The sequence below is a fragment of the Jaculus jaculus genome, chromosome 11, assembly GCF_020740685.1.
Source record: "Jaculus jaculus isolate mJacJac1 chromosome 11, mJacJac1.mat.Y.cur, whole genome shotgun sequence".
Classification (NCBI taxonomy): Eukaryota; Metazoa; Chordata; class Mammalia; order Rodentia; family Dipodidae; genus Jaculus; species Jaculus jaculus.
This window is the reverse complement of record NC_059112.1, coordinates 28,740,274-28,762,131: the sequence shown is the minus strand read 5'-3', so window position 1 is coordinate 28,762,131 and position 21,858 is coordinate 28,740,274. Positions and strand designations below refer to the sequence as shown.

Sequence of the window (21,858 nt, the reverse complement as noted above, 5' to 3'; positions counted from 1 at the left end):
TTCACTCCTTGTACTCATAAAAGCATCTCATCTACACAGGCCAGTTAAAATCACATCCATTGTCCAACCAGCAATGACAATGTTTCCTCTCATCAGATGTCTTGGAAGAAATGCTTCTCACCCTCCTACAATTTTAAGACTATGGTTTTTTTTTTTTTCTCTACTGGAGTTTGACCTATATTTAGTTTTATTGTTTTATGTATATATGATCCACATTGAGTTGAAGACACAAAATCCAGAAAAAATCGTGTCCATCTGTGCATCTCTCCATACATTCTTTTATTGTCATTAATTTATTTCTGATTTTTTTGTAAAAACTTTCCCAGCCACTTTCAGATTAAAAAATAAATTTGATGCTGCAGGTGCTGGTCAGTCTTGTTTATATTCTTCTACCTAAACCCAGAGCTCAGGAGGCTGAAGGTGGGAATCTCTGGGTCAAGGTGGAGAGCAAAACCAGCTATAGCCACAATGTGGAGCTCTGGGTTCAGCAGGAGACCCTGTTTCTGTAAAAATAAAGAGGAAGGGCTGAAGAGATGGTTCAGCAGTTAAAGGCACTTAGTTGTAAAGCCTAAAAGCTTGTGTTCAATTCCCCAGTATCTCTGTAAAGTCAGATACACAAAGTGGGACATGTATCTGGAATTAGTTTGCAATAGCAGGAGGTCCATACTCTCTCTTCCTGCCTGTCTCTTTCTCCCTCTTTCTCTCTCTCAAATACATAAACAAAAATATATTTAAGGAAATGAAGAGATGACTTATCAGTTAAGGCACTTGCCTGCAAAGGCAAAGGACTCTGGTTCAATTCCCCAGGACCCACATAAGCCAGATGCACATGGCCCATGCATCTTAAGTTCATCTACAGTGGCTGAATGCCCTGGAATGCCCAGTTTATCTATCTATCTATCTATCTCTTTCCATCTCTCCTTCTTTCTCTGTCTGAAATAAATAAATAAAATATTTAAAATACATATTTAAGTAAATGAAATGGAGAATGACCAAGAAAGATACACAGTGTCAACCTCTAGCCTCCTCACACACATGTCCACACATGAATATTGCCTGAACACACACACATCCTCACAAACATATGAACATACATACACATGTAGGCACACATGTGCAAAATAACAAATTATTTTTATAAAAAGAGATATAACAATTTGAAAAAACCCTAAAACATCCTGTTAGATAAAATTTGAATCCCTTGGTATACACCTCTACTTGTATAAATATGCTCAGCACTAAATATGTACACTCCACAGTACACAATAGTACCTTCTAAAGTCCAAAGGTATTTCCATTCCATGATTATCCCTGGAGATTCAGGGCAACAGGCATCTCCTAGAAGAGGTGCAGTACATCCAGCCAGGCTTGCAGCTGCTCTTGCCCACCCTTGGGGCTCCTCCTGAGCTAACTAGTGGGGAAATTCCAGAAGACAATAGATGGCACCTTTCATATTTATGTCTGTGAAAATATGAAAGCCTGGGCTTTTTTGTGTTAGTCTTCACAACTTTTTAAAAGCCAAGTATCACCCATTAACTTTCTCATCTGCTGTGTCCCTTTTGAAACACTGGTAAAAACTCAGTTTCTCCCACACATTTTTCTTTTTTTGTTACAGTGCTGTTACACCTAGGACTTTGTAAATGCTAGCTAGACACTCTATCATTGAGCAATGTTTGCAAACCAGCTTTGGCATACAATGTTGTAAACCAATGGTTTTAGGCTATTATTATAATTAGGCCATTTAAATTCTTAGTTTGATATGAAGACAAGACTGGTCTTGAACTTGGTAACTGCTTGTCTCCAGGTGCAGGAATTATAGGCATATACCACCACATCCAGCTAACTTTTCATGATTTAAAGTCAACTGGAAATGTATCAGTATTCCATTTGATAATGATATCATACAATTATTTTCTCAACAAACATGGACAGAGGCTGAGAAAATATCTCAGTGGATAAATGGCTTCCCACGCAAGTGTAAGAAACTGGGTTATAATTCCCAGCACTCATGTAAACGCCAGCCAGGTGTGGCTGCCTACCTAATTCCAATGGTAAAGAGGCAGAGACAAGAAGATCTTGGGGCTGGCTAGCTGGACTAGCTAAGGTAACTAGCTAGGTTCAAGTGACAGACCTTGTCTCTGTAAGTAAAGTAGGCAGCAACAGAGGAAGACACCCACTGTTAACTACTGGCCTCCACATCCCCCCCCCCAAACTAACACTCTCTCTCTCTCTCTCTCTCTCACACACACACACACACACACACACACACACACACACAGCTCCATACATATGCACCCACATACATATGAGCATACATACTTGCATTCATGCACACCACACATACATATATATGGGAAAAAAAACGGGCAGTTATTATATAGTGAGCATTAATTCAAAATTGGTATTTCCATTTCAAAAGCAAACAGACATTCAACTATGTAAAATAAGTCCAAATTGTACACTTTATTGTTTTGTGGCATGACATCTGTAACTGAGGGAAGCTTCAATGCTACTTGGAAAAGTACAAATGGAATGTTACTATTTTTATTTTATGTGTGTGTGTATGGAGAGAGAGAAAAATATAATTTTGATCTGATTTATATACAGTTTCATTATTAATAAGCATATATTTCAGGGAGAAGCAATTATGTCAATTCTTTTTCTTGGGGGAGGGGAGGTTGGAGGTATAGTCTCACTCTAGTCCAGGCACACATGAAATTCAGTATGTGGTCTCAGGATGGCCTTGAATTCATGTCAATCCTCCTACCTCTGCCTCCTGAGTGCTGGAATTAAAGGTATGCACCACCACACCTGGCTGAGAAACAATTATGTAAAAAGTACCAAGGTTCAGCTCTGTTAATGCATATATACAAGTTGCTCATGATACCACCAGTAGATTCTTATGTAAAAATACTGTACTAAATTCATCAGTTTGCATTACAAAGTACCTATAGATTTAAAATACTGCTACCTTAGAAAAGTTGAAAGAAAAAGCACTGCACAGCACTAAGCTTTCACTGATTCACTAAACAACATGCACTAGGCACCTGTCTGGTGGTGGGCAATTTTTTGGATGAGGATATGGCAGACAAACAAAAGCAACGTGTATGGGCTGTGTGGAGTAAATCAATCCTCAAGCTTATGAAGGCTGAAGAAGAATATGAAGTAGTCAAAGGACAGCAGGGGAGAAAGACAGTGGGAATGGTAAGTGCTTCTGGCTAAACACAGAACTCGAGAGGGGTGAAGCCCGCGTCCCAGAGTTCAGGAGGAAGAGCACCGGGGACAGAAGAGCCCGTGCAGTACACCACAGTACACAACAGATGTTCCCAGAGGTGACTCTGGGGACTCTTCTTTTTCTTGTAAAAACTAGTATCACAAAGAGAGACTTAACATCTATAATAGAATAAAGACAGCACTTTTAGTTATTTTGCAATCTGGGGAATCATTTTTCTACTTGGAGTGCAAGGGAGGTAGAGTACGGCGATAATATTAGATATGAGCCAGCCTAGTTTACCATGAAGTGAAACTGACCTACCACATGTGTTTATCAACAAACTTTTACTGGAACACAGTTTCATTCATTGCTGTACATATTGTTTATATCTGCTGTCATGTTATAGCAACCAAACAGAACAGTTACAACAGGTAGCTTATGGCTGAACAGCCTGAAAATATTTACTACCTGACGCTTCACAGTAGGTTTTCTGGTGAGTGCCCTGTGGATTCAGAATGCTATCTCATCAGTGTAAGCTGCAGCAAAGTCACAAGGCCATGAGTCACACAGAGCCATGACCTGTGCATGAGGAAGGAGGCCTCACCTTGTAGGAGTAATGAGCACATTACACAGCCTTAAATAGCCCACAGTGTAACAGGGAATGGGCAGACTTTGGATTCTACTTTTGGATTCTAATAAACACATGCTGTCTGGCCACTGATTGTATTTCTTTAAAACCACACCAATATAACCATGTAGGAAAGATTTTAAGGTTCTTGCTGGAGAAAAAAAAAAATCCTCTGTTGACTTTCTTATTTCCATTCACAGGAGAAAAAAAAATAATCTCCCCTCAAATGGAAAAGCATAAATCTAAAAAACTTGAAGCATCCAACCTTAGGCAGGTTGAGAACAGATATAATGAAAAGTCAGTGTTTGGGCAGAAAGAGAAGGAAAATGTCCTAATTTTCTCAAATGTGTTCAAATATAGTCAAGCTTACTCACTGTGCCCCAAGCATAAACATGCTAAGCAAGAGCAAAATACTACTGTAGTCCACTCAGGACACAGGACGGCTGACACCACAGCCCACCCAGGACACAGGACGGTTGACACTACAGCCCACCCAGGACACGGGACAGCTGACACTACAGCCCACCCAGGACACATGACAGCTGACACAATGCCTAGTCAGGACACACAGTGGTCCATGCCATGTACAAAGGATCCTGAACTCCTCCTTTGGTTCTCCAAGGCAGCACCTGCCTCCCTTGAACACACATACAAAAGACTCAAGCTCACTTTTCATTCCATCCTTGTGTAAACCTGAGTATGGCCTCCTGCTTTTGATACTTAAATATGTATTTGTCAATAGTGCTAATGACCAGTTAAGAAAATACACTGCCTAATGTGACAGGAAAGAAATAACCCTGAAAAGTACACAATCTCACTGCACTCAAAAATCTAATGTTGGGGCTGGAGAGATGGTTTACTGTTTAAGGAAGGTGCTTGCCTTTGAAGCCTGAGGACCTAGGTTCAATTCTCCAAGTATCCGTGTAAGCCAGATGCACAAGGTGGTGCATGCATCTGGAGTTTGTTTGCAGCGGCTGGAGTACCCATTCTCTATCTGCCTCTTCCTCTCTCTTGCTCTCTCAAATAAATAAATAAGATATAAAAAAATCTACTTTTTAAAGAATGGAAGTTTTATGGCTAGTAGTTACATGGCTAAGATTAAAACATGTGCTTATTTTTCAAAAAGTATCATTCCTACTCCTGCAAGTCAGTCAACAGATGCATTGTCTAACATTTGCTAGTAAAATATTTTAGAATTTAGATCAAGTGGTTTGTAGAAGTTTTCATGGAAATATTAGAGAAAAGCACATTACAGTGACTCATCACATTACACATGAAAGTTTTGACCCCAAATAATTTAATAATCCATAAGGAATATTACAAATAAATATTTAAAAAAACTGAAAACTCAAGAAGCAAGAAAAATTAGATTACAAATATCATACATGCCAAAATATTTTAGGACCATTCAATGCAAAAAGAATAAAGGTTTCTTTGTAAATATTTGAAATGATAAATCAGTTTTTGAAGTATAATATTCAAGGGTCCTGACTTTCTGAGAAACATTCAAAAGTTAGAGCAGCATGATCAAAGTAGTTGATATATATGTATGAAAATGTTACAATAAAACCATGCATATAATTACTCTGCACTAGAAAATTAAATCAATAAATTCATACTAAGATATTTTAAATAAAATAAAAATATTTGATCTTCCATCTACCTACAGTAGAAAATAAAAAAAAAAAAAATACAGAGCACTATATGAAGAACACAAGACCTGCACTGCTCAGAGTCCATCAACATTCTGACATGGAGGAAGAAGGAGGACAAAAGGAATGAGACATCAAACAGAGGAAGGACTACCTAGAAAGAGGGGAGCCCTCAGTGGAAATGGGGAGGAGGGGGAGGAAGGGTGAGAGGGAAAAAGATATCTGGATGAGAATATGATCGAAATGCAGTACTTTCATATATTAAAATTCTCAATAAAAATGAACAGTAACAACATAAATCTAAACAATGCTATGCTTTTCCCTAACTACAAGAAGCTTTGTATTCTAAAACAGAACGCTGTTATGATAAAAGCAAAATGCAAATAGTGTGGGTAGAGTTTTGCTAACATAGTCTTTCTCTCTCTCTCTCTCTCTCTCTCTCTCTCTCTCTCTCTCTGTGTGTGTGTGTGTGTGTGTGTGTGTGTGTGTGTATGTTTTCTTTCATTTAGTTTTTGTTTGTTTATTTTTTTTGAGGTAGGGTCTCACTCTAGTCCAGGCTGACCTGGAATTCAATCTCAGGCTGGCCTCAAACTCACAGTGACTGTCCTTCTTGTCCTATCTCTGCCTCCAGAGGGCTGAGACTAAAGGTGTGCAGCACCACACAGAGCAGAGAGAAAGGGAATGGGTGCACCGGGGTATCTATCCACAGCAAAGGAACTCTAGATTCTTGTGCCATTTTGTGACTTTAAGTGGGTAGAGAGAAAGCGAATTTCAGTCAGTAAGCTTTGCAGGCCAGAAGATGAATCACTGCGCCATCTCTCCAGCCCCCTGTGCAGTTTTTCTTACTGAGAAGTGGGACACAGGATGGTATATATTGGAATGAAGTAGAAACTAACATTGAGAATCTGGAAGTGAAGTCACAGCTTGCATTTTTAATTTCTTCAGAACCTTAATGCACTGTTGCACTCCCGTACCCCTTATGTCTTAGAAGTGAATACACTTGAAGTTATCACCATTTTTACTAAGTAAAATGAATGACTGCATGCATACCCTTGAGGAGAGAGCTTGTCCAGCCATCCAGCTTTAACCTTCATTGCAGAGGAGCCATAGAAGCAGGCATAGGGAGAGATGGCATTTGAGGAGATGGTCGAAGAATCAGTATTTCCACTTGTTGAGCTTAAAGGGTAGCTGTGCCTGTTAAAGGGGTCTAAATAGAATGCTTTTTGAGTCCTAGACTTAGAAGTCTTGGAATTTTTTCTCCTTAAACTCTGAAAGCATTCTTCCACCGTTGAGTACTCTGACTCTGATGCAGAATCTCTTGGAATATTATTTTTATCTTCACGAGGTATCCAGATATCTTCTACTTGGTCTTCACTTACATTTTCTTTCTTGTTGTCATATAGACTAAATGGAAAACAATAGTATTAATATTGCAAAATCATATGATTTAGTTTTTCCTGTTCATTTTTATTTTTGTTTTCACTTATGAAAAAAAATTACAGAAACTTATGGCCAGGAGAATTTTAGCACTCAGTTACCATATCTGGTAACTTTTCAAAAATGTTTCAGAAAAATATTAAATAGAAACATTTTACTGTCCTGTGGTATCTGTGAACAGCACTAGAAATCTTCTGTATTCATTAATACAATTCTCCCCTGTGGCCAGGATAGATGCAGGTGCTGAAGCTGGACACTGGCTGTGGGATCTGCACCACAATTTAAACATCATCAAGAAAAATATCAACTGTACTGCCCAGTTTCCAGGCAACACAATGAACAACTAACTCATCTATTTGGAGATATTTTTTCAACTTGCTTCTTTATCTAATCAGCTTCAAAGACTCCATGTTCCCTCCTAATCTAGTAAGACAGAGCACAGACCTTACTAGTCAGGAATATGTTACAAGGCTAAAGAGGAAAACACTGCAGCACTCTTCTAGGCACCAAAAACAAGTGAGTGGGTCTGGGTGTGTCAGAAGATAAAAGCACTGCCTATGGTGTAATACTTGCTGAAATGCATTCCTAACAGTTTATCATGTTCTTACACATTTCAGAAACAGCATAATAAATTCCCTCAATCACTCATGTAAAGTGGAAATCACTACAAAGAAGTTTTGTTTTTTTTTTCCCCTAAACAATAAGAAAGGATACCTGAAGGTCAAATTTCATTTCTCTGGACACAGCGTTCCACGGAATCTTACCTCCATGAAAAATGATCTATCCTAACCCTTCCACATTTTTTTTGTACTGCAATAGAGTCATATGAAATGCTACCTGAAGATACTCATGATAGTATTTAAGTCAAGGAAACCAATAACAAAGTTAGCTTTGGAAAGGAAAAGCCAGATAGAAAATTAAAATTAATATTATGCAACTATCTAGTATAGTAATTTCAGATAAAACTGACTGACAGAAATATAAAACATAAGGCTCAGTGCCTACAAATGCTATTTAATTGTACTGTCACTCACAAAGTTGGTTAACTATAGACTCTTCTCAACAGTAAACCTCTGATAGAAAGGACATATTACGTTTGTCAAATTCCACCACTCAGTGTAATTTTGCACTGGCCATTTATCCTTTATGTTAATATAATGTCCCATCTTAAGGGGCAATCACAGCCAACACTTACTTATCACTTTGGGCAGTGGTATGGACAGAATCAGACTGAGACAAAAATAATCTAGGGCATCTACCCTAAAACCTTCAAACCACAGGCCAGAGAGATTTGCTCAACCATGTTTGTGGCAGCTCAATTCGTAATAGCTAAGAGCTAGAATCAACCCAGATGTCTATCAGTAGAAGAATGGATAACTAAGATGTGGTATATCTACACAATGGAATTCTATACAGCAGTAAGAAAAAATGACACAATGAAATTTGAAGAAAAATGGATGAACCTGGAACAGATCATTCTCAGTGAAGTTACCCAATCACAGAAAAAAAAAAAAAAAATTGCCACATAGTCTTACTCATCTGCAGCACATAACCTGAATCTACCCAAGATACCTTACATATCCAGCAAGCATCCCAAGGACTAGACACTAGGATGTATGGGGAGGGAGGGGAGAGTATCGAAGGGGTGGGAAACACAAATCTAGACCCAAATGGCAATGGTACCATAAAATTCTACTTCCTAAAAGGCAGACCAAATGGCTGAACCTTCACCAGGCTCTTACAGGGAACACCTGAACCACAAGACTCTGGAGAGGGTAGGATCAAGGCTAAACTTAATCTTCTACATCTTCCCTCTCCCTCCCCCTCGCTCTTCTCTCTAACTCTTCTATATTAGTTATCTTTTTCCTCATTTTCTTAGTAGGCACTGACCTGTAACTCCTAGTACCAGCATGGGGCTGTCATCCACAATGAGCTTTTTTTTTAAATTTTAAAATTTTTCTTTACTTATTTGAGAGTGAGAGAGAGAGAGAAAGAGGCCAATAGCGATTGAGAGAGAGAGAGAGAGAGAGAGAGAGAGAGAGAATGGGCATGCCAGGACCTCCAGCCACTGCAAATGAACTCCAGACGCGTGAGCCCCCTTGCACATCTGGCTAACCTGGGTCCTGGAGAATCGAGCCTCAAACCAGGTCCTCAGGCTTCACAGGCAAGCGCTCAACCACTAAGCTATCTCCAACCCCACAATGAGCTTTTGATCAGAGAGACCTACAAGTTTTCCTAAAAGAATGACAGACTTCTGTCAGAGTACTTGATGACCCAACAAAGGTTAGTGGTAAGACCCTACTGCTGAAGACACCATATGCAGCTGACACGTAAAATGGAATGGAATGGCTGGAAGCCAGGAGAGAGTCAGTCCCCAGACAGTCAGCATGTCTAGTACCAGAAGGTGCTACATGGGCGACTGGGGGAAAATGACCAATATCTGTCCAAGCAACTCATGGTCTAACCTACTTAGAAGCAAATAAACTATTGTGATGTCCACACAAGTGCTATAGTGGCACACAGCCATGGTGGGGAACCAACTGCTCTTGATTTGGCTAACTGATCCACTCAGTGGTATGGGACCCATAGCTGGAGCTGGGAAACAAGTCAGAACCATATCCAAACCTAAGCCAAGTCTCCAATATCAAGCTACCATCAACCATGGGCTACAAGAGGGCCTACACCTATTAAATTCTCTATGAAAAAAGTAAGGGTTATCTCATTTGTCCTGGTGCTAACTTACTTTCCGTTAGAGACTCTGCTTCTCTTTTTCAGATAGATGTAGGTCCTAGGGAGAGAGCCTCAAATACCTCAAAAGGGCCCTGGCTAAAAATAAGAAAAATTGGCAAAACAGGCAAAGGTGCTATTTTCCTGATGAACCAGATGCCAGCACAAGGGGGAAGGAGACCAACACAGAGAAAAATCAACTCCTACCAAATCAGAGAGCCAGAGCCTCAGAGGCCCCCAACACCTCATCATTGAAGCAGACCAAAAATGAACCCAACATGGCTCAGGGAAATTTTGCAGAAGTGGGGGCAGAAAGAATGCCAGAGCCACATGTTGGGTCATGATATGCAGAGACATTTATCTTACCTATAACTGTGGGCTAACTCCACAATAAGGTAACTCCATATACCTCAACAAGGAGAGGCCAATGGGGAGGGGTAGGTCATGGATCAGCCTAATAATGGTACCAAACTGACTGTATTTGGTGAATACAAAACTAATAAAAAAAAAATTTAAAAATCTACCACAGAATGTTACTCAAGCTATGGATTAAAACACATACTCAATTTATATACTTCAATATTAGTTATTTACCAACTTATAGGTATTAAAATGGGTGCTGACAGGAAGAAAGGAAAGAAAAATTTTCAACTTACCCAGATACATTATTTTCTTAAGAATACAATGCTGGGCTGGAGAGATGGCTTAGCGGTTAAGCGCTTGCCTGTGAAGCCTAAGGACCCCAGTTCGAGGCTCAGTTCCCCAGGTCCCACGTTAGCCAGATGCACAAGGGGGCGCACGCATCTGGAGTTTGTTTGCAGAGGCTGGAAGCCCTGGCGTGCCCATTCTCTCTCTCTCTCCCTCTATCTGTCTTTCTCTCTGTGTCTGTTGCTCTCAAATAAATAAATAAAAATTAAAAAAAAAAAAGAATACAATGCTATACACTGAGTAAGTCATCCATATTTCAAACCAATTTATGCTGAAGAATAACTCTTTAGAAGTAACAGCTACATACCTTGATTTGATGAGAACAGAGCTCTTTGTAGCGGCTGCTTCTCCTTGGACTGAGTCTTCATGGGCCCAAAATTCATTCTTTATAGATCTCTTCTAGTAAGCAAAATACATTTGTTCACTGATTTACTTGTGTAGAGATTTTTTTCAGCGTACCTGTACTTCACAAAGATCTACAATATCTGAGTTAATTTTTATTAAACCAATGTCTATTTACTTAAGTTTTGAGTTAGAAATAACTTAAGAAAACTACATTGAACAATAATTTATATGTACTTTTCAATATTTCAATATTCAAATTAATTCATTATATCAACTCCCGAAAAAAAAACATACTAACTTGAGCTCAAGAGATGGCTTAGTGGTAAAGGTGCTTTCCTGCAAAGCCTAATGAGCCAATCCCACATAAAGCCACATGTACAAAGTGGCACATATATCTTAAGTCCTTTTGGAGTAACTGGAGGCCCTGGTGTACCTATTCTCCCTGTCTCCTATCTCTCTCTGATTATAAATAAATAAATAAAATATTTTAAAAATATATTTTTTAAACTAAAATACAAACTCATATACTTTACTCCCTTGTATGTTTTGCCCTTTTAGCTTGGGGTTTTATTTTTTTTTATTTTTCTTTTTGTTTTGATTTAATAGCATTGGGGAGGAACACAGGGCTTTGCACATGCCAAGCAAACATTTCACCACTAAGGTACATCCCCAGCCTGTCCCAATTTCTCTTTGATCAGAACCAAGGAATAAAATAATAGAAGTTGAGAAGTATTAGAAAGGAAAGCCCGAGAAAGAAATTAAATCATTGAAATATACAAGTAGGGTTGGAGAGATGACTCAGCAAAGTACATGCCTATTAAAGCCCAAGGACCTGAGCTTGATTCCCTAGTACCCACATAAAGCCATATGCATAAGGTGGTGTTTGTGTCTGGAGTTCATTTCAGTGATTTGAGGCCATAGTGTGACTTCTCTCTCCTTCTCTCTTTCTCTCTTATGAATAAACAAAATATTATTAAAATATAGAAGTAATTACAAACTAACATACTTTAGAAGTTCTGCATTTGGTTTCAGGCAAAGTAAAATCTGAGAAATTTACGTGTTTTGTGTGTTTCTTTTTTTAATATAGTGAGTCTATCCTGTAGCATTTTTTTAAATGTGCAATCCTGTCTTGTACTTCTGCAGTTAAAATGAAAATGACTCTTTAAAATATACATTAAACAATAGAGATTTTCTTAATTTTATTGGGCAGAAATTTTTCTGTCTGAAAATTTCATTTTCAATATAATGCATCATTGAAAGGGCTTACAGGTAAATGAAAAGATACATATAAACAAAGAACTGCTTATGAAAACATAAAATAAAATGTATGGGACTAACCTTGGAATTTTCTACTCTCTGGAAGAGAAAGGTCTCTCCATAAGGAAAGATGGAAGATGAATTCTCCTCATTTGAATCTTTGGGGAAATTACAGAATGAGAATGGAAAAGATGAATAATATGGAATAGTGCAAAAAACAGAAGGAAAAATAAAGCGTGTTTAATTCTTTCATAGCAATATCACAACTTCAGGATTTTTCTGTGAGAATCCAAAACTATGTTCACAATTGTTAAGTCCCACTTCAACACTCCCACGGTCTTCCCAACACTCATCATTCACCTGAGAGCCATGAAACCAAGTCTGGAATCTAAACTGCTACATGTGTTCCTGCTAACTTCAAAGGTCCATATTAATGTAACAAGTAGGCTGCCTTCACATAGAAGCTACCATGGCATCACTTGTGCTAACTCATAAATGAGAGGCTATTTCAAGAGACGGGATCTCAATTCTAATATTCAATAAACAATTAAACACAGTTCATTAACATAAGAGCTACATATCATTCAAAATATCAGAAACCATTTAATATAATTCCTCTGATCTGCTAACACAACTCTAAAGTTATTTCAAGAAAATTTCTACCATCTTTGACTTGCCGTAATCTAAAGGGTAGAATTTTCAGGGCTTGCATTTCTACTGGGACATTCTTTTAAGCTAAGATGGCCAATCATAGTTTCTTTGTCAAGAAAACTGTTCTGTTCCTAAGCAGTTTTTGAAAAGAAAGAAAAGCCTCAGGCGATGATCCATTTACCTGAGCAACAGCGTCAGCTCTGGCCTGTTACCATGGCAAACCACTTCCCTTACATCCCAGTCCTATGGCTCCAGCTAGCAGAAAGCATTAGGTTTAGCTGAGTGCCTATGACTAATGGTAAATGAAGCTTTTATAAAAAAAAAAAAAAAAAAAAAAAAAAAATGCTATAAGCATGTGTGAATTTCCAGCAGTCTGAGAGGCTATTTCTTTTAATCTACTTACCTTTCATGTTTCTGAAGTGCTAGGGACCCTTGCAGCCCAGTGTTCCTTGTCCACAAGTGGGCTGCTTCCTAGCCTCCATGGTAACACAAGGTCAAGACAATCAAATGAGCACAAACTAATTCAAGCAGTTTAAACACAGAGACTCACTTTTCAGTGTCACTGATTTTCCAGTTGAGGTAGTAACATTTCTTCTCTCACGGAAATAGCTTAAAGCAAGAGAGAAAATTATGAATTACTATTTAATATCTAGAATAAAGGATTCATTATAGAGATACAAATATTCAAAAATAAGTTTGATTTGTAATACATAGAATGGCCAAATTTTACAAACATGATCTGTATTAAGCACTAAAGGGATTCTGTTCTACTTTATAAGCATTAGCTCCTCAAGCCTGTAATTGAGAAAAGTAAGTTGAGATATTTGCCGAATTAAGATGAACTTAACTTCAAAAGTGCTACCTCAGCTCTGAAAACAAATGTGATTGCTAGATTTGGGTAGTTTTTCTTTTACTATTGTAATGAACTTTTTAATATTTTACCAGAAAGTATATTTGCCCAAGTAATTAGAAGCCAAGAAACATTAAACAGCAGAAATCAATGAACTAGAATATGGACAAATTTAAAACTTGCTCTAACAAGGGGAGGCTTTAAATGATCAATAAAATTGATAAACTCAGTGAAAGAAAAGTATAATAGAAACAAAAAAAATCAACAATATCAGAAATAAAAGAGAGACCATAACTGCAAAAGCTAAAACGCTAAAGGGATATATACTTTTATTATTATGTTTTAAAAACCTTATGCCCAAAATGAAATGGACAAATTTCTTAACAGATTAAAATCTGAGAAGATGAATGAATTCAACAACCCTATATCCGTTAGAAATTTTGAGTTTAGTAATTAATGAACTAGGTACAAAACCTCCTGGCCCAGATATTTCAGTGGTAAATTTCAAAAAATAATATTAACCCTGTACAAACATTTTTGTTAAATAAGGGATGAGAGTATATTTCTAGACTCATTCTATGAGACCAGTATGAATCAAAAACAACTGAAGGGGCTGGAGAGATGGCTCAGGAGTCCAAGGCTCTTGCTTGCAAAGCCTGCTGGCCCGGATTCAATTCTAGTACCATGTAAAGCAGACACACAAAGTGGTACATGCATCTGGAGTGCACGTGCATATGTGCATTAGCAAGAGGCCTTGGTGCACCCCTTTTTCCTATCTCCCCCTCCCTCTCTATGTCTGTCTGTATCTTCCCTCCCTCATTCTCAAAAAAATGAAAATATTTTTGAAAGTAGCTATACATAATTTCCCCTCATGAAATAAAAGGAAAATATTAACAAATCAAATACACACACACACACACACACACACAAAGACAGTGATAGACTCAAGTAAAACTTATATCCAACAAATTAATGTTGGTTTGACAGTAGAAAATCCAATGTAATAAAAATAATTTGTTCGTAACAACAGACACATAAAAACGGAGAAAATACAGTATACAATTGTGCCAAAAAAAAATAAAAAATCCAGCAAACAACAAGAATGGAAAAATGTTTAACACAGGAAGGGAACTTATAAAAGACATATCTAACCAATAATTAAAAACTAAATGGTTCCACTAATTTTATGATCAAGGCAACGAGATCTACTCTCACCATTTATGTTCACATAATTTTCACAGGTGTTCCAAGCAGGGAGACAAACAAAACATAGATAGACAGACAGATACAAAAGAAAGGAAGGCACCTTGACAGAAGATAGTATTTTATTTTGTTTGTTTGGGCTTCCTTTCTTCTTATTGCTGAGACAGCTTCACCATGCACCCCAGGCCAGCCTGGGCATCACTGTGTAGCGCAGGCAGGCCTGGCACTCAGGATACTCCTCCCTCCATCCTCCTAAGTACTTCCACTACCAGCATGTGCCACCTCATGAGCTTCTCAAATGGTTACGTCTATCACGTTCCCGGGATCAGGAGAAAGTACGAATTAATTTAATAGTTCCATACTCTAGTGATGAACAACGTAAAATATTAATTTCAAGCTAAAGAGACAGCTCAATAGTTAAAAATACTTTCTATGCAAGCATCAGAGCCTAAAGAGGCCTGAGAGACGTCTGGACTTCGGTCTGCAGGACGCACATAAGCAGCCGGCTGTGGCCATGCACTGCTGCAGTCCCAGTCCTCTAGAGGCTAGAGGGCAGATCGCTGCCTGGGCTCAGGGAAAAATCAGCATGCTCTGGTATCAATATGAAGTGGGGCACATACAACATGATCCTTAGGCCACCGTAGGCAAACATACAGCCAGCCACATGGCACATTCATGCCTGCACACCACACACACACACACACACACACACACACACACCTCATCCAAAAAATTAGTAATTTCAAGCTGCAGTTTATAATAGCATTCAAATATATGAAACATGAATTGTAAAACTGAGACTATTGAGATAAAAATTTTTAAAGTCTTAAGTAGCTAGATATATCACATTCATAAAAAGAAAGACTCTATTGCTCAAATGTCAATGCTCAATATTTATAATTTACCATAGATGATGCATACATAAAATATGTCCCAATATTTCAATTCATACACATATATATGAATTCTACACAATCCCAAATATCTAATATGCTTTATACATTATATATAAATACACAAATACATTCACATATAGAGAATGACTAAAATTTACATGCAAATGTAAATAAGTGGGAAAGGTCAGTTTTAAAAACAAAAACAATGAAATTGGATGGCATGTGCCATATGATTTCAACATTTACACAGCATTAGCGTGCCAATGATAAAGACCAGACATACACACATACATCACAGTAGGATGAGACAGACAGCCCACCACAGTCCCACTAACCTATAGCACAACCATTTTTTAAGAGAATGTTATAAAGCAACTAGGTGACCAAAGGCTCCTCTTCCACAGATGTTATTAAACTGTGTCATTAGTATACAGTGAATGTGAACCCTTACCTCATAAACACACATCTAAAAATGAACTCAGAAAAGAGTACAAATCTAGATGGCAATGCTAACGCACTAAAAATTCCAAAAACCAAGGGAGCAGAATCATTGTCAACTTTGAGTAGGGAAGCACAGTAAAATTTAATGACATTAAGTATTATACAATGCAACTTAGTCCACAATGCAATCACACTCATATACAAACTTACTGTTTTTTTTTTCTTTTTTACTTGAGAGCGACAGAGAGAGAAAGAGGCAGGTAGAGATAGAGAGAGCGAGAATGGGCGCGCCAGGGCCTCCAGCCACTGCAAAGGCACTCCAGACGCGTGCGCCCCCTTGTGCATCTGGCTAACGTGGGTCCTGGGAAATCAAGCCTCAAACCGGGGTCCTTAGGCTTCACAGGCAAGCGCTTAACTGCTAAGCCATCTCTCCAGCCCCAAACTTACTTCTTTTTAAAAGATAGCCAAACACAGTTTGCAGTGTGAAACAAGAAGGGTGTACGCATATAACTAGTGGTCCTATGAATTACAATAACTACTTTAAGAACCATTTTACAGCACCTGCCAAAGAAAGGCATGCATACCCTATGACATAGCAATCCCACCTCTTGGTGTATACTCCACTAACATGCATGAAATTTCCTTCCAAAATTTACCACCAAAATGTAATATCACAAGGCAGATGGAAGGGGCTATAAAGGAGAAAGGGGAGGGGAGGACTTAGGGGGCTGGCATGCATATATGTACGCAGGTGGGAAGGCCTAAGCAAGGTCAGGGGAAGAGACTGAGTAAAAGAACGGTGGGGGGAGGGTTATTCAAGATTCAGGATATTGTCAATAAGCCATATGATTGCAGGTTCCTGGGTCCTTGGGCTGGCTGCGGTCTCCCAAAGGCATCCCAGGCAACCATGGAGGTGAGCAACTGTGGAGGTCAGCGCGTGAGAAGAATCACTCTCAGGAGACAGTTTCTGTAAACTGTGGTACTTTGCAGAGACAGTACTTTGTGTTATCCAGAGTGGTTTCCTTACTTCTACTAAATAATAAACCCTCCTGGACTTTCATCTACCAGTTTTGCTCAGTGGCTTTGTATTCACTAAGAAGTTAGCCTTATGCTTACCAGAGATGCTGGAGAGCCGTAGTCCTGGCTCTGGGACAAGCTGCTTACCCACATCAAGAGAAAATGACAAGGGTTGGGGAGATCGTTCAATGGTTACCGTGCTTGTCCGCAAAGCCTAACTACCCCGGTTCAATTCCCCAGTACCCTCGTAAAGTCAGATGCGCAAACTGGCGCATGTGTCTGCAGTTCATCTGCAGAGGCCCGAGCCTTGGCATGCTCATTATCTCTGTCTCTCTTCTCTCTATCTCTCTGAGTTTAGAAATAAATTAAAAAAATATATATATATATTTTTTTTTTTAAATAGAGAAAAATAATAAGAGCTGTGGTGGTTTGAATTATGTGTCCCCATGAACGCGTGTGTTCTGAATGCTTGATCTCTAGCTGACGGCAACTTTGAAGCTGGAACCTTATTGGAGGCGTGTTGCTGGGGGCAGGCATGTGGGTGTTACAAGCAGCTTCCCCTTGCCAGTGTTTGGCACACTCTCCCGCTGCTGGCATTCACCTGATGCTGACCAGGAGGTGATGTCCAGGTCCAGCCTCTGCTCATGCCATGTTTTCCCCTGCCATCACAGAGTGCCCCCTCAAGTTTATAAGCCAATATAAACAACTTTCCTCTCATCAGCTGTTTTAGTTGGGTACTTTCTGTCAGAAACATGAAGCTGACTATAACAACGATACTCATTTCTTCTGGACACGGAAAGATGAAATTATTTCTCAACCAACTAAAGTTAGAGTCTGTTATGAAATTATGCTAACTTCTTTTAATGTGTGTGCTACGTGGTATCATTGTTTTTCATACTTTTGTGTGTGTGCAGATTTCCAAATAATGAAGAATTGTGTTCAGATATTTTGCTGTGGTTTTGAATTTTTAGTCCGAACAATGACTCACACTACAGTCACTAGCTTAAAAGAGTAAATGCAGAAGATGTTGCTGCTCCCCCTTAGGGGACGCGTAACCCCCTTTCCTCTCTGGTCATACTCTTCCCTCCCACAGTGCTTTTAACAAATGCGTGGTTCAACAAGAAATACCTGTTTAAGAATTCCAATGAACATGTCAAACACCACAAGCATACCTGAGTATATATGTCATTTTGACAGGCCAGAAACTCTCCAATATCCACATTCGCTGTGGAAATGAAGTACGCATATACAGAACTTGATTTTCAAAACAAATTTTATAAGGAAGCTTCCTCTCAAGAGTTAAGAGCATATGTTCAGATACAACCTAGAGTTTTCGTTTGCTTGCCTTTGGTCTTTGTGTATTTGAAACAAAGTCTCTGGGGCCTAAACTGGTGCCAAATTCATAGCAATCCTCCTGTTGTAGCTTCCCAAGTGCTGGAATGGTAACTGTGCATAAGGTTTTAAAACCAAAAACATAATAAAATTTAAAGAATCAAAACAGATGAAGACATCAATAAGTCTGTGTCCTATTTACTTGGAAAGTATTTAGATAATATTTTCCCCACATGTGTTGGTGAAACAAACTTTTTTTTTTCCCCTTTAAAAAAAAGGATGAATCTGCAAATACTCAGTTGGGCTGAACTCCAAAACAGCCTTTGCTTGTGTGATGTGTTTGTAAACAGTATCTGACAACACCAAAACCCTATTCCTAAAACAGAGAATTTACACATGTCTGTGCAGTTAAAGAAAACGATCATCTAAAGAACTATACACCTCCACAAAATTTGTATGTTGGAACCCTGAACCCCAATATGACTATATCTCAAGAAGGAGTCCTTAGTCAAGATTAAATGATGTCACAGATATGGCCTTAGTCCAATAAGACTGTACAAAACCTATTGCAACAGCCTTTTACAAAAGAATTGAGATGTGTGTTTCTCTCCCTGAACTTAGGCTCTAAGAGAAGGCACAAAGAGCAGATGTCCAAAAAGCAGCCACCTGAGACCAGGGAGATAGTCCAACAGATGGAGAGCTTGCTTCACCAGAGTAAGTACCTGAGTTCTAAAGCTAGTGCCTGTAATCCCAGTGCACCTTGGGAGAGAAAGAAAGCAGAGACAGGAGAGTTGCTCAGAGGCTCACAGTCCATCTAGCCTGACAAACACAGAGAGAAACGAAGAAACAAGAGACCCTGCCTTCAAAAACAAGGTGGCAGGTGGACACCTGAGGTTTTCCTTTGGCCATACATATGCCATGGCTTACACGCACCCACACATAAGTGCACATACATGTACACATGCATACATACACAGAGAGAGAGAAAGCTGCAAAAAAGTAGGTGGCTGTCATTTAAGCCACCAATTGTGGTTTTTGTGAAGGTAACCAGAGTGGATAAAGACTATCATGGATAACAAAATTAAAATGGTTTATTTAAAAACTTGAGGGCTAGAGAGATGGCTTAGCAGTTAAGGTGCTTGCCTGCAAAGCCAAAGGAACCAGATTCAATTCCTCAGGACCCACATAAGCCAGATGCACAAAGTGGTACATGAGTCTAGAGTTCATCTGTAGAGGCTGTAGGCCCTGGGGCACCCATTCTCTCTCTCTTTGCCCCCCTTTCTGTCTCTCTCTTTCAAATAAATAAATAAAAATTTCAACAAAAATCTCAAAAACTTGAATATAAAAGAAACTAACAAACAACTTTAACCAGTGGATATTCAGCACATCTAGAGATGGTTTTATACATTTTCTCATCACCGAAATTTCCAAGAAAGGCAGTGGCATAAATGAACGTCAAAGACCTCCCCTCATGAACTACTCTCACCTATTGCTAGATGAGGCAGTCAGAGCCAAAAACAAACAAAAATAAAAAAGGAAGGAAGGAAGAGTGGTGAAAGTGAGGGGACAGAGAGAGAGAGAGAGAAAAGTTAAGCATGTACCATGTGTGCATCAGCATTTCACAGACTTTTTTAAGAGGCTCTTAGGAGAGTGATGGCAAAGTATGATCATTACAGACTGGAAACCAAAAAGGAAACCACCGCAGTCCTTAAGAGGCAGTTTAAAACCTCTCGGAGGTTTTCATAGTATCTACCTAACACACACAACTCTAAGTTCAGATACTGGAGAACAGGTTACCTACCTACAGCACAGACCAGCAGTGTGAAATTCACAATGTACAGATAATCTTCAATCTGTGATCTTTCCAAAAATGTCCTCAGGATAAAAATAATCATTATTCAACGACTGAAGCATGAAAAGTCTAGCACATTATCAGGACATTCGTTTTATTAAGTAGTAACTTTATATGGCTGCATCATGTGTCCATGTGTCGGTACCATCCTTTCCTTCCTCCCTGCCCCATTCCGCAGAGGGTCCTCCTCAGTGGGGTTGCTTGTGTTCACCGAGGGTTGTGCGTTATGAGTTGTGAGAGCAGCAGTCAGTCACTGGCGGTGAGAGGGAGGGTTAACAAGCTTGCCATGGAAACAGCACTCTTGCTCATCTCACCATATTTTTTTACTGTAGTTTTGTTAAACTATTTTTTTTTAATTTAAACATTAGTATATGTTTATTTTCCAAACAAGTTGAGCTTATTTATTAAAAAGTATAAACTGGGCCAGAGAGATGGCTCAGTGGTTATATGTACTTGCTTGCAAAGCATGACGGCCTCATTTCAATTCCCCAGTATCCACGGAGAGACAAATACACAAAGTGGTGCACGCACGCACGCGCGCATCTGGAGTTCCTCTGCAGCACTAGGGCCCTGCGTGCCCATTCTCAATCATTTTCTCACTCTCTAACTATCTCCTTTTCTCTCTCTCTCCCATCTTCTTTCACTTTCTCCCCTTGCAGATAAACAAATAGCATTTTTAAAAGTGTAACTTTTCAAAAATCAAAACCATAAACTAATCTGCAGTGCATTAAACAGACAGACACATACCATTGTCCTTTAGCAATGCATCTATAATTTACATTTATTTAGGAGTTTAAGTAAAAATTTTTCATATATTAGAATATTTGTCTGCTTTTTTATAGAGCTACTCAAAAAAAAAAACATTTTAAAAGAACAAAAGCAGTATTTTTGGATTGCTGAGAATTTTTCTGCTAATATGGTAAACTGTTAGGTTTTCCTTGAACATGCAAAAGAAATGATGATTCTTCTAAGACTGCCTGGATTCCTTTAAGGCAATTTGGCCCAGACCTCAATACCATTCAGACAGTAATACCAGCTACCTTACCTACTCCAGCCCACATCCCATCACTGTCAGAACTCCCGGCAACCACAGCTCTGCTCCTTATCTTTTCAATTTTATAAAACTTTCCAGACTCAATGCCAAAATGACGGTCTTGACATGTTTGCAGCCCATCCCCACTTCGATGACACCTGCAGTACCCACGTCTCCCCTGGATCACACCCAGAGATTTCCTTTCCCTTGATATGCAGAGTCAGTCATCCAGTGTCACCTGGGGGCATTTATGGGAAGTGGATCTCTACTTTTCCCTTAAAGATTAAGTGACAGAAATTTCTGAGTGGGGAAATGAAGTAGCATGAACATGCACAGGGTAAAAACAAAAACAACAGATGTAAACTACCCAGTAGCTAAACATGGATGCCATCACACTGCATTAACGTCTGCCAGTATGTCAGGCCTGATGGTGTGACATAGGGCTGAAATCCCAATTGCTCAGGAGGCTGAGGCAAGAGGATCATAACCTCAAGATCTGCATGGAGAACAGATTAAGGGCTTAGGGTACTAAAAGCTCAGTGGCAGTTTCCTCACCAAGCAGCAAAGACCCTGTGTTCAATCCAGCATTGTTAATAAATAAATTTTCTTAATGTT

General features: G+C 39.0%; 1 protein-coding gene across 3 annotated transcripts in view; it reads right to left on the bottom strand.

The window, feature by feature from the left end:
• The window catches only part of Arap2 (ArfGAP with RhoGAP domain, ankyrin repeat and PH domain 2), a 186,519-nt gene that overhangs the window by 143,593 nt on the left and 21,068 nt on the right, over window positions 1–21,858 (bottom strand). For 2 of the 3 annotated variants that reach the window (XM_004656108.2, XM_045130025.1), the window contains exons 3-6: window positions 13,170–13,228; window positions 12,050–12,126; window positions 10,674–10,765; window positions 6,545–6,898 (exon numbers count right to left, since the gene is read on the bottom strand). In XM_004656108.2, the coding sequence (XP_004656165.2) occupies window positions 6,545–6,898; window positions 10,674–10,765; window positions 12,050–12,126; window positions 13,170–13,228 (582 nt within the window). The remainder of the gene's footprint in view (window positions 1–6,544; window positions 6,899–10,673; window positions 10,766–12,049; window positions 12,127–13,169; window positions 13,229–21,858) is intronic. The other variant, XM_045130023.1, reaches the window with a different exon arrangement.